Below are 13,605 nucleotides of genomic sequence, written 5' to 3' on the forward strand. Positions count from 1 at the left end.
TGCACACACTCCCTGCAGAGGTGCCCCCCCCCCCCCTGTAGATTTACAGGTAAAGTGAACTAAATATAGTAGTAGGCTCTGTACTGCAGCCCAAATGTATTTCTAATATGCAGAAAGCCAATCCATCTACATTCTTTTCTAAGCTCTTGTTTTTTCAAAGTCCAGGCACCTCAGGGAGCATCCTGATGGCAGAAGAGCCTTCATCATGCAGTGTGTGATGTGGCATAAAGAGAGAGATTCTGCAAACTTTCCTTCTGTTTGGTTTTGACTGAAATCCTCGCAATCCACTTCCCTGATGAAACGGCAAAGTGGCTGTGCAAGGTGCCAGGAGTACACGGGTATTCTTCACCACCTGGCCATATACTTAGCTAAATCATTCTTCCGCCCTTTCTCTCTCACACTTTTCTTTGTTTGATATGCTGATTAATTTAAAGAGAACCTGTCATCTACTTACAAAATTGCAGATGGAAGCACAAACAAAATCAAGTGTTCTAAATTGTTGCATCTTTCTTTCCATAAACAATTTTTTATTTGCTTGCTATGTGTCTGAACTAATTGACTACAAATTAACTGACTGACCAATTTGACTACTTTAGACGAGTCAGTTTCTTAGCACAACCCTCCTCTCATCTCCCAATATAACTATTTATGTAGCTGACTATAAAGGGTCAGTTGAGCGACAGCTCTGAGTCTGCTCACATCACATCCACGGTGGCGGTGCACAGTAGAAGTCTCTGGGTTTTTGAATTTCTATATAAGGTAGGCTTTTATAGCTAAATAACATACCTAAAATATGTTTAATTACTAAATCATAGGAAGATTGTTGTTGAAATGAATGGCTGGGACAGGGTCTCTTAAAAGTTTTCTTATCAGTTCACAGCATTCTCTTTTCTGCTTTTTGTGAATTGTACATAAATGAGAACTCTATTTAGAGTTCTATAGGGTTGCTTTAGTTTTCCATACTTCCCATCCAGAACAATGTACTTAGGTAATGGAAGCATTGCTGCCGCCTTTCCAGTTATGTGGACCACTAAGAATGTATAGCCTACAATGATTGCTTAAACCCAGTTTTTTTTTTTTTTACTGTTAGTATATATATTGGCTTTTACAAATAGCAAAAAAGATAATTATGACACAGGACGTAGATTTTAGTGCAGAATAAAATGTTTGGTAGTTTAATAGTACATTTTCATAGATATTTGTGCATCAGACCAAAAAGAGAGACAACTGAGGAGGAAAGAGGAACATAAAGATTTGTTTCCAAATAGCAGACAGTTTTTCCAAGTGAGGGAGAGTCAGGGGTATATGATACTCTATCTTATTGGGGGTATGAAGGACTATACCTGAGAATTGTTAACTATAATATCGGTAACTATCAGATTTTTGACTCCCAAAGTTTCTTCAATGGAAGAATGGCTCTTTTAAATAACTTCTTTTTATAGCTCTTTTATAAGCACAAACTCTCCAGGTTCAAGCACAATCAAATACCTGTGCTTTCTCTCTGATGACAAAAGGGAAGGTTGAGTTTGTGTCCACCAACTAACCCTCCAAACCTAAATTAGGGAGGTTTCAGTGCACCAAAGAGAGCAGGTTGTACCAGAACATGCAGGAAGTTTGCTGCACATTTTTATTAACTGATTTGCTTTTCAGTGACAGATTACCTTTGAAGACAGGCCCAGTTAAGAAAAGTTCATGCCTCTTTTTGTCTAGAAAATAACTTCTAACTTCAGGTCTACTTGCAAATATTTTTACTTTGCTTTTCAATTTTATTTACGTATTCAGTTTGCAAAAAGCACCTGGAAACCCATAACTAATTCTAACTAGATGATATCATGTGCATTGCAATGACATAGGAAACTTGCGGGCCATAGCATAGGGCATCAGTATGAGAGGGGGCAGCATTATATACAAATTATGATGGCTCCTGGCACGGAGTACACAGCATAAAGCACCTTTACTTACCTGATCCCCGCTGCCCTAGCAACCGGCGCTCACCTCTTTTCACTCCAGCTGGTGAAATGTCCCTTGGTGTCTATGGAACCAGCATTAGACATGATGTACTTAGACCACCAGAGCGAGTGGGAGAAGCTGTGGGGACCAGTCTAGCAGCCCAGGTGGCGCCAGCAGGAGAAGGGATCAGGTAAAATAAAGTAGCTTTTTACTGTCCCCTAGGCATAAATAAGTACTTAACACTTGCAGCACGGGGGTAGTCCCACTGCAAGGGTATTTTTTTGGTTTGCCCAGAGATGGGCTTTATGCCAGAGGGAAAAACAACTGTTTTGCCAAATGAACTATATAAACCAGGGGTGCCCATAAGGTCAATCGCGATCTACCAGTCGATCGCGTAGCGATCAGTGGTAGATCGTGATGGCCTCTCCTCCCGCCTGTGGTGCTTCTCTGGATCCCTGCTGCTCTCCCCATCTCAGGGGCGGACTGGGCCGGGGGGCAGGGTAACAATTACCCCCCGGGCCTCTGCGATGCCGTCACGAATGGCCCCTCAACCTCCGCTGCCACCTGCATCCGGCCGGCCCGACGCATCCGATGCGACTCTGTGATCGGCGTGGCCGCTGCTCCGCAAGGGGTTGTTCGAGTGGCTCCAGGGGGCCCTCTAACATGCCTGGTTAGAGGGCCGCCTCCGCGTCTACCTGGTCCAGCCAGCCCGGATCGCCTCTGTATGCGATCCAGGCTGGCTGGATCAGGCAGACACAGTCCTCTAATCAGGCTCTGTTGGCAGAGAGGCAGCAGACCCCCCTCCCCTCCCCCCACTGTCACAGAACTAAGGCCGAGCGGTGAGGAGAGGGAGAGATGCTCTGCCAGGTTCTGACAGCCTATAAAAGTAATTCCCAGGCACACACTTGAAGGGTTTTTAAAGTATTGATATGTTTATTCAATACCCAATGTCACATACTGTCATACGGTGCTAACGTTTCGGGTCCGCACAGGGATCCTTCATCAGAGCGATAGTGACCTGATATAAACCATTTGACTTTTTTTATTTTTTAACATTAGAAGTACAGTTCTGATAAACCCAGCAGCAGAGCTCAAAGAGGCAAGGGTGCTCTGGATGCTAACAAGAGTCACAAGTCCCTCTTATCTCAAATAACATGCAGATATGACATTTTTCTTCTAACTGCCTTTTCTGGTTTTCATTTTGCTACAAAAAAACATAATATGGTTAGGGGCAAAATTAATGGAGCCTATTCAAAAGGGCATCATCATTCACAAGGGGCACAGGGCATAGGGTTGCCACCTTTTCTTTAAATGAAACCCAAATACGCTAGCGATGCGTGCGGCAATTTTTTTTGGGAGAATATAGAGGAGAGAGCGAGGAGAAACAGCAAGAATAGACAGCCAGGAGAGGGATTAAGGAGACCATCTATCGAGGACTACAAATCTCAGCAATACATTATACAGCAATACAAAATAATATGAAGCTACATACTCTGTGTTGTTTCAGGGTGGCTCCCTGATGTCTCCAGGGTCTCAGGTGGCCTGTGCAGGTTCTCACCAGGGCAGTTCAGGCTCTCAGGGGGACTCCGTGGGCTCTCAGGTAGACTCTGCTGCCTCTCAGGTGGGTCAAGCGCACTCTCAGGTGTGCTATACAGGCTCTCCGATGGCTGTGTGGGGTCTCAGGTGGGCTATGTGGGCTCTCAGATGGCTGTGTGGTCTCTTAGGTGGGCTATGTGGACTCTCTAGTGGGCTATGTGGGCTCTCTAGTGGGCTATGTGGGCACTTAGATGGCTGTGTGGGGTGTCAGGTGGGCTATGTGGGGTCTCAGGTTGGCTATGTGGGCTCTCAGATGGCTGTGTGGGGTCTCAGGTGGGATATGTGGGCTCTCAGGTAGGCTATGTGGACTCTCAGATGGTTGTGTGAGGTCTCAGGTAAGTTATGTTGGCTCCTAGATGGCTGTGTGGGGTCTCAGGTGGGATATGTGAGCTCTCAGGTGGGCTGTGTGGGGTCTCAGGTAGGATATGCAGGCTTTCAAGAGTGCTGTGCAGGAAGTGCAGGGGTCTCACCAGGGGTCCGGAGGCAGGCAGCGTTCTGTCAGGAAGGAGGAGATGTGCAGTCCGGTGCCTGTTTACAGGCACCTGAGGCTCACTGGAAGATGCAGCTGCCTGAGGTCCTGCTATTGCTGAGACCTCAGGCAGCCACATTTGTCAAAAATTTTTAAGTGCCGGTATTGGCACTAAGTGTCTTGTGTCTGGGTGTCAGCTGGCATGAAAACTGTGACACAAGACTCAAAAACCGAACTGTCCGGGTGAATCCCGGACAAGTGGCAACCCTAACAGGGCAGTCTTTACATTGCACTGAGTTGAGTTCAGGAAACAATACAATACATACTGTACTGCCTGTAGGCAAATATATAAATGAGAATCAGTTATGATTCCACATTTACTCACTCTGAATTTTCTTTGCCCAGAGTTTATGAGTCAGAAATCACTGACAGTGCTGACTGTATTCCCTTAAACAATACTTTTTTAAAAGTCATGACACAGAGTACATTGCTAATGGTCCACACTGGTCAAGCTTAAGAAAAATGAAATATGTGGGGTTTTTGTTCACGTCTCCCTGTTCACACAATTGTTTTCTCCGTACAATACAAATTGTGTGCAGCTTAGAGATAAAGGTCATGCAGAAAAAATAAATCAAGTCTGAAAAATGGGATGGGAACATGGAAGAGGTTCAGAAAGATGAAGAAAGAATCAGAATCATACTAAAAGCCAAATCTAATACTTACATGAGACTTTTACATTTTTTGAATGAGTAATACAACTAAGTTTAAAACTAATTTCAAGCAGATGTTGTAGTTTCTCAAGAAAATGTTGATGTGCTGTGATAAATTATTGGCTGACCTTGCAGCAAATGCAAATAAGGAGTAAGACAAAGAGATTACATATTTATTTACCATTAACATGCTCATTTTAGGTACAGGCTAGTAGCCAGGCTAGCTACTTTTTTATTATTATTTAAAGTGTTAATCCAGTTAAACTTTTTTTAAATCTATATTTCAAGTATAACTCCAGTCAAACTTTTTTTTTATTATTATTTGAAAAGAAAGTGAAGGTTTGTCTGAGCAAATTAAAGACAAACTGACAGAACACGAAATTCCTACTACCCCTGATGACGTGGTCTGCTTGGCTATACAAGTATTCACAGGTATCCCATCGCACTCCAAACTGACATATCCTTATGTGTAGCTTAAATGGGTGCTGGAATGGCCAAAGGAGGGTCACATTGTTTTGCCTAATGAAGGGACCTCATGCTTGTGACACCATTTTTATCTATATGTCAATAGAAGATGGATCAATGAAGTGGACCTTGGTGTGCTGTGACCTCATTATCTCCTTTTGGCTATATAAGTATACATTCACTTCAAGAGGTGTTCTCCGGAGAGGTCTCGTCTGTACTAGTCGTACTTTCCAGCACCACTCTGCATAGCTTTAGCAAGAGGAACCCATGCAATTTGCCCAATTTTGACTATCCTACGGGAAACAGTTCCAAAGACATTCCCAAGGCTCTTGCATTTTCTCTTGACCCAAGGAACACTTTATTAAGCAATGTCCACAATGGCTGAAATACCCCAATGTATAGTATGCCTGGAGTGGGGCACCACTCTTCTCTTCCCTCTTTCCAACTACCTTCAATCCCAATGCAGCAGTACATCAACTAGTCCATTGTCACTGTGGGCTTTATTTACCTTCAAATTTACTTACAATACCATCCTAATGCAGCAGCCCCAAGGGGTCCTTAGTTTTTCACTGACTATGGCAAGCATCCACTTCTTCCTTTGTATCTAGCAAGCATGCACTTTTTCTTTGCAAGTGATTCCTTAACTCTTTGCTATGCAGGAAGACTTTAACATAAATTTGGCCCTAGATTTGACTCTGGCACTCTGCTCTCAGATACAAGAAATCTGTAGATTGGCATCATCAAAGACCTCCACTTCACCTAGAGACAATGTTTGCCACCAAAAACATTCGTCTTAAGGTTCCCTCCATTAAATTTGCCGCACAATATATCAGACTTCATGTAATCACTTCAAAGATTAACTCAGTCTGCTGTAGAGATACAAAGTAAGGAATCATGTTTAACAAGCAATTAGATTATCTAGACAACAATGTATTCTGCATCAAATCACTCCATAACCATGTTAGTGCTGCAACGTTGTCAACAATATGCAGTCAAGCTAACAGTCAAAAAAATGTTATTTTTAAAAGACAGATTGGTAAAACTGTTTCAGGAGATGGACATTCTATGGAAATTACAGCTGTCCTTGCACTGGAAAATACAAGACTAAAGACTGATGGTGGACTGTGGCCTGTTATGAGGTTAGAGGTCAATAGGAGAAACCGGCGAGCAGCAGAAAAATAGCAGATGGACATTCCCTGTTAGTTTCTGCACAGATTTGTTTGGGGACATTTGTCATTGATGGAGCAGCCTCCTGTCACACAGGCACTGGGAAAGGTAAATATTCACTATGGGGGTTATTCACAAAGCTGCGGAAGGCAGCCGAGTGAATAACCCAGCCGAAGTGAAGTGAGCCAAACGCTGTTCGGCTATTCACTTCTGGCTTGTACGGCTGATTTCAGCCTTACATGGGCTAAAATCAGGCGTACATCAGCTGGCTTCGGTCAGCCGAACATGCTCTGCATGTTCGGCTGAGCCGTAGTGCAGAAGTGCAGAAAGAGTTCGACTCAGCCGATCCAACATCTGGATCGGCTGAGCCAAAGCTGCAGCAGCTCACTCGCTGCCGTTTGCCCCTATTCTCATAGGGGCCGAACCGCAGTAAGTGAATAGTCCACAAGCTTGGCATGCTGAGGTACAAAAAAAACCTGTGCGTATGTTACATACGTAGGGTTTACATACATCTTGACCTCAATTCACACTTTACCAAATTTAATCCATTAATGTAATTTAAAATTTCCCTTTCAAATGCACTTTGAGTTTGAGTTTTAGAAAGGGTATGGAAAATTGTAGTTGAAATTTGCACTGAACCTTACACCACTGGTAAACCAGCATTTTATTTTGTGGCATTTTTCTAAATGCAGCCTGGCCTATTCCTATTTCTTTTCTGTATTCTGTCTTTTCTAGTATTGTCATCAGTGAAAGGGCATTGTAAATACATGTCAAGAATAGTGAAAAACCTGCAGTAAAGGGACTCTGTCGCTTGAAAAAACAGTGCTCGTATGCGTGCCGTGGATACAACTCCAAAACCCCGACATGGCCGAATCTAGTTTCTGTGGCATATAAGGACGTTACATTGAGCTCGAGAGGCTGTTAACCTCCAAAGGGTTTCACACAGCATACCTAAAAATATATATATATTTTTTTTTAATTCTTATCTTTTAAATATCTAAATTTTGCAGAACTTTGCCTGCTTCTCTCTCAATTTCAGTAACAGAAAACTATGCCTGTCCTAAGAAAAAGACTAGACAGGGCAGACTGAGCTTCCTCTTACAATGCTTCTAAATCTTTAACCCTTTATCAGGACAGACAGTGTACAAATCTAGTTTACAACTGATAGTAAGATCTGCCAGAACAGTACAGATAGAGTTCATTATCGTAGACCCTCCCCCAATGCATTCCAGAGAAAAGTTCAGTACAGAGAACAACCATACACTGCTCGATTCCTATTGGCTATTTCAATTTGCAATAGCCAATAGCAAACTAGCTATTGCACCCGCCCACTGCTGCTGTCAATAAGCAGAAGGGACCTGCAGTTCTCCATCAGGTGCCCTCTAGGGGTGGAGTAGAGGAGCAAAATACATCAATTTTATCTATGATATGTGAGTAGTATTCCCCTTTTTTTAATAAAGTCTAGTATCCTTTTAAAACCATCTGCACTACGAGTTTCCACTTTTTATTTTATTTGATGCATGGGCCATTCGGATGAACTGTCTGTTTCCAACTCCTGAGACTGCAAGAGAGTCTGTACCTGAGAGGAGGTAATCACTCGGAGGTATTCGGCATCAGGTGCTTCCTCTACCTGTTTTTAATTAGAGGAACAGCGCATACAGACCCTGGTGGGTCTCTGCTAAAGGTGAGGTGCATACCAGAAGATTTCTTTGTTGATGGTCACAGGAGACTAAGTTTATTCTACATCCAATGTTTTATCTTCTGTTTACTTAATGGACTATTGAAGATCCAGGATCATGGACATTTTTTAACCATTTATTATTTTCACTGGAGTGCAAGTTACACACATGCGTTTTTCTTGTCGGTATTCTTTGCACATTGCATCACATTGATTCACAGTTAATATTTAGTGCATTTGATTTTTCATTATGGATATTTTGTAGCAATTACTTTTACACTAAGGTGCATGTTATATACATGCGTTTCTTTTTTGTTTTGCACTTTTTACACATTGTATCACATTACTCCAAGGTCAGCATCTACTATATCTGACACTTTGCGGTCTCATTCACACAGCGCGGCTTTTACCATTAATTTCATACGTTATATCTGACCACACAGATTTCAGCTGCTGCTTAACTTGATTAGAGTAGTGGCGCGAGGTTTCACATCATTCACAGGTGCCCTCTAGTGATTGACAGCAGCAGAGGGCGGGTGCAATAGCTCGTTTGCTATTGGCTATTGCAAATTGAAAAAGCATTCCTATGGCGGAAATTTTTTTTTTTTGACGGCAGCAGAACCGCCCGCCCGTCACTGCTAGCTCTGCACAATCGTTTCCTTTTTTTCTACTTTTTTCTATTCTGCTCGGTGCCACAGAGGGACCGAGCAGAACAGCCGAGCCGAATGCCGCTCAGCAGCATTCGGCTATTTACTCACTGCTGTTCGGCATCTATGAGAATAGACTGAACAGCAGTGAGTAGCCTGCCGGAGGTTCGGCTTAGCCGATCCAGATGTTGGATCGGCTGAGTCGAACTCCTTCTGCACTTCGGGTCGGCCAAACATGCTGAGCATGCTGATCTGAAATCAGCCGTACAAACCTGAAGTGAATTGCCGAACATCGTTCACTTCACAGGTTGGTCGTTCACTCAGGCTGCCTTAGGCAGCTTAGTGAATAGACCCCTATATCTTTTCTGGACCTTTTCTGACTCTTCCTTCCCCTCCTTTTTTTTCTCTCTTTGGGACTTTGTGTTATTATGTTTTTCAATCCACACTAACATGGAAAGTATTATTTTTGGGCTGTGAGGACATTGGTAGTTTAACTTTGCGATTGTCTTCAACCTGATTTCGCTAAGTTGTCCATGATAGTCCTCTCCCTTAAGATGTATTACAGGACCACCACATGTTGTATGCTCTGTTACAACTGACGACCACCTGTATTTGCAGTGATGTTTGTAATGCATGGTCCCGTTGTTATGATTACTGATCTATTTTTGTATATTTACTAATTCAAAATCTAATAAAAACTTTGAAATAGAAAAAACAGTGCTCAATTCACTCTCTTCTAGAGCTGCAACCTTCAGCAGCATCTTCATCACTTTTCAGTGTGTTGGATGCCCACGTCCCCTGCAGCATAATGCAGTTCCATCGACTGGTACACATCAGTGATGCAGAGGCCAGTGGTTAGAACCACAGTGGATGGAGGGTAGGGGGGCACAGGCATCCAATGCACCCAAAAGCATGTCAGACATGAAAATGTTGCTCTTAAAGTCACTGTATCAATAGTAGTTAAACACGTACAAGTCTACCACAAAGACTTTGCAATATTAAAACTTTATAAGTAACAACTGTTGATTAAACAAGAACATTGTGCATCCTAAACACGATTCACTGGTTTCTGAAAGCATCTAGCATGCATACTTGTAGGCACCTTTTGCTTGCTTCTGTGTTGAACAGCTCCATACACAAGGCCTAATATGAGCAAACGTACACTAATAAGGACAATACCCCCTGAAACACTATTTACTGCTACTAGGAAATCCATTTCACTGGAGACATTTGCTGAATCGAGTTTACAAATACTGTATAGAGGAACTTCATAATAACCTCAACTGTGAGAACTATGAGGAAATGAAAATTAAGAAATGCTTCTGCCCGTTCTTACTTTTTTCTAGACACCATACTGCAGTGTGAATATAACAGATGCTTAAAAGAGGAGAGTGGCTGAAACTATGTGCCAGTACTAGAGAGGATGGGGTAAGGAGAATACTATATTTTCTCTTCCTCCTCCAAGCCCACACTGCTATCTTGCACGAAAGATATCATCAGTGGCCGGGTTCTCTTTCTGCATTTTTGCTGCAGCCCACAGATGACAGCAGCAGCAGACCAGGAAGTGGAATTACAGAGATAGTAAATTACCGAGATTAAGCTTTTATGTAACTAATGATTGTAAGATGTTTGGGTATCATCATGCAGAGCTGCTCGTATTAGGGATTTTTTGTGTTGGGGGCAAAGGTCTGATTTAAGTGCTTCCTAGGGTTGCCACCTGTCCAGGATTCACCCGGACAGTCCTGGTTTTGAATGCTGTGTCCGGGTTTCATGGCAGCTGAAACCCGGACACATGATGTCAGGCAGACAGGGGCAACCAAAATTAAGATAGGGGCTACTGGCCCCCCATTGAAAAATAGTCTCAACTGTGATATTTAGATATGAATGGGTGGAGCTATTTACATATGAATAAGGCGCGACTCATTCTCCCCAAAAAATTTCCGTGCGTCGCTAGAGTGTTCGGGTTTCACTGGAAGAAAAGGTGGCAACCCTAGTGCTTCCTGTCTGTGTTTTTTCTTCACTTTTACATCAAACACAAAGCAGAAGAGTTTCCCTCTGTGTCAGCAACTTCCAGCACACAAAAAAACATTCACCCCCCTGGCTAGTTATGAGACATTTTAGGTGAGCTTAGACCCACAGGCTATTCCAGCCCGGCCTACAAATCGCACCCCTACTTCCCCCAGGGGCGGTTGAAATGGCAGTTGCCCCAAAGGTACGCCAAAGGTATAAATAGCAGGGGGGACAGAGGGTACCAATTTGTGGGTGTAATTTCAATTTCCCACATTTGGTGGGAAACTGGAATTACACTTTAAGCTGACCCTACAGTATTAGATTTGTTTTGTTTAGCCTGTGTGCTGAAATAAATCTAACAGATTCCTCTGACCACACCAAATAGTGTGGATGGATGAATCTCCTTCTGCTGCTTTTGTATTCTAAAAGCTGACACCCACTGCTGTCAGAATACACAAACAGAAACTGTAGCTGATTGGCTGCAATAACTGTTCAGCCCAAAAAATTCGGCCCGGCTCCTTTGACAAAAAGTCGAATTTCAGCCGCTTCCTATGAGTTGGCTGAAATTCGTACAGTGTATGGCTAGCATTACAGTATACCCCAGGTGGGGGGAAGGGTGTGGGCACTAATCAACCCACTGCATACTGCTACACAGACCACCTACCACTTATATTATATAATGCCACAGTCTAAGAAGCAGGTAAACCCCATTCATGACTCTGCGTTGCACCCAAAGGGGCTGTTTATTACAGTGCATACATGAAACCAGCCATTTAAAGGCCACTATTGTTCAACTGCTTCTGAAAATGCTAGTTGATTGGCAGCTGGAATTCTAGTAAAAATGTTTTTTTTTTTTAGTTTGGAATAAAATAGGGAAGAATGTTTGTGTCCTGTTGGGCATATTTACCCTCACTTCCTGTCCCAGCGAAATAAAGGGAAATCTTTCCAACAGGGTCAGCAATTAAACAATCTTTCAATGCAGAAGGGGAAGGCTGGAACCTCCCCCATTGTAGGTTTTCTCACTTCCTGTACCAAAGATGTTTTTACACTTACAGGGCCACTGACAAAAATAATAACCGGACATAGTGTATTGCAATGGTTTCTGAGAATCATTCATTCCTTAGTCTCATGCCATTGTGTGCATAAAATGTTGGTGCTTTATAAACAAAGTTAATAGTAAATGGTTTACCTGGCTCAGCTGACTGGAGTATTCTGCCAGGCCAGGAATGGGGGCCTGCTCCACCTTTTCTATCATGGTGAACATCTGGTGAAGCTGTGATGCATACTCCTTGTCACTCTTGGCTCTCTGTATTATCCACTTTCTTAGTGATTCCATTAGTTTCAGCTCAGAGTCTTGTAGGCGCAGCAGTGCATTGTGCCCATTAGGACAACTGAACTCAGTGGCGAACCCCATAATTATATAGGCAAAGTTCACTTGTGAGTCACCTTCTGGGATTTTCTGTAACTGAGAAGTACAAAAAATGTTATTAAAAATGAGTCATACATATTAGTAGTATATTTAATAATGGCCATAGCATGTGTACTTCCTGAAACCTACAGAATACTTTGAATTTATTATGGATAAAAGGGTTTCATCTTCAACTTTTTGGACTGGCTCCTATGGATCATTCTACAAATACTTAACTTTATTTATGGCACACAAACATATTTCCAGAATCTGGATTCAAGCTATTCCTTGACCTACGAATCCTGGATAGTCCATGGCAATTCCACTCTGCCTTGCAATAAATGAATATATAATCATAGGGGGTGCCCTGCCAAATTTTCTGAAGAGTTGGGCTTGTTGGACAGATCACTCTGATTCATGTAACTCCCTAACTACAATGCCTTAGAGCAGTGGTTCTCAACCTGTGTGACCTCAGGGCCCACATTTGCCCTTGGTCATTAAGTCGCGACCCAAGTCGCACTGCAATAGAATGCACGTCATTAGGTACGAACTGTGGGTGTGAGGTGCATTTGGGGTACCATTCAAATGAATGGCAACGCAACACACCTCCCACACCAGAATGCATGGTAGGGGCCTCAAAAACACTGACAGACACACACAACCACAAACGCAATCTAACACACTCACAGACATTCTCATACACACTCCAAAAAATGTCTAATTTTTTTTTTTAAGGTCCACCTGTAAGCAATGCACGTATGGATGGAGCTCTCTCACGGTCATAGCCCCATCCCATCCCACCTCTCGCTGACATTCGGCCCTGGGCAACATATTTTGAATGCCTTCTTGGCGCAAGAACTGACAGTGCTGCGCTAGGGGTTAGGCTGAAGAGCTCCTCACCTAGAAAAGTGGAAAGGCATGCGTTGACCCACTGAAAACGGGGTCGCGACCCACTTTTAGGTCACGACCCACCAGTTGAAAACCAAGGCCTTAGAGCTACACCCAACCTCAGGGTTTAATATTTGGGAGGACCTGGATTTTCTCCCTCCCCCTCCCCAATTCCCCCCTTTTATTCCTATTTATTATCTTCCCCAATTATCTTTCCTTTAGTGAACTGATCTAGCTTTGATGTTCTTATCATGCATTGATAATACAGAATGATGCTGAATGTCTTGTTTATTCACTAAATTGCTATATTGAACCACATTTGTACACTGAAGTACTGTGTGACTTTGTATTTACTGCATTTCTTGGCTCTCATGCTCACATTCAGTACCTTAATAAAAAGTTAATTTGAACATGAAAAAATATAAATAGCAATCATTAGCAAAAGACGCAATAGGAAAGGTTTGTAAAATCTGATATGTTATGAAACAGGAACTCACTTTTCCTTACTCAAAATATATATTTTCTGGAAAGTTCTATATCTGTCACTACTGCAAAAAACATGACCACACCACCTGCTCTCATCAAGTACACTTGTCACAGACCTGGGCAATTCAAAA

General features: G+C 42.7%; 1 protein-coding gene across 1 annotated transcript in view; it reads right to left on the reverse strand.

Annotated features, from left to right (window-relative positions):
* Positions 1-12,152, reverse strand: part of FES (FES proto-oncogene, tyrosine kinase) — an 80,025-nt gene extending 67,873 nt beyond the window's left edge. The window contains exon 1 of the mRNA XM_018569878.1: positions 11,882-12,152. Coding sequence (XP_018425380.1) covers positions 11,882-12,106 — 225 coding nt within the window. The 5' untranslated portion in view covers positions 12,107-12,152. The remainder of the gene's footprint in view (positions 1-11,881) is intronic.
* Positions 12,153-13,605: the final 1,453 nt, after the last annotated feature.

Source organism: Nanorana parkeri, unplaced genomic scaffold (assembly GCF_000935625.1).
Source record: "Nanorana parkeri isolate BGI_ZX_2015 unplaced genomic scaffold, ASM93562v1 scaffold1415, whole genome shotgun sequence".
Classification (NCBI taxonomy): domain Eukaryota; kingdom Metazoa; phylum Chordata; class Amphibia; order Anura; family Dicroglossidae; genus Nanorana; species Nanorana parkeri.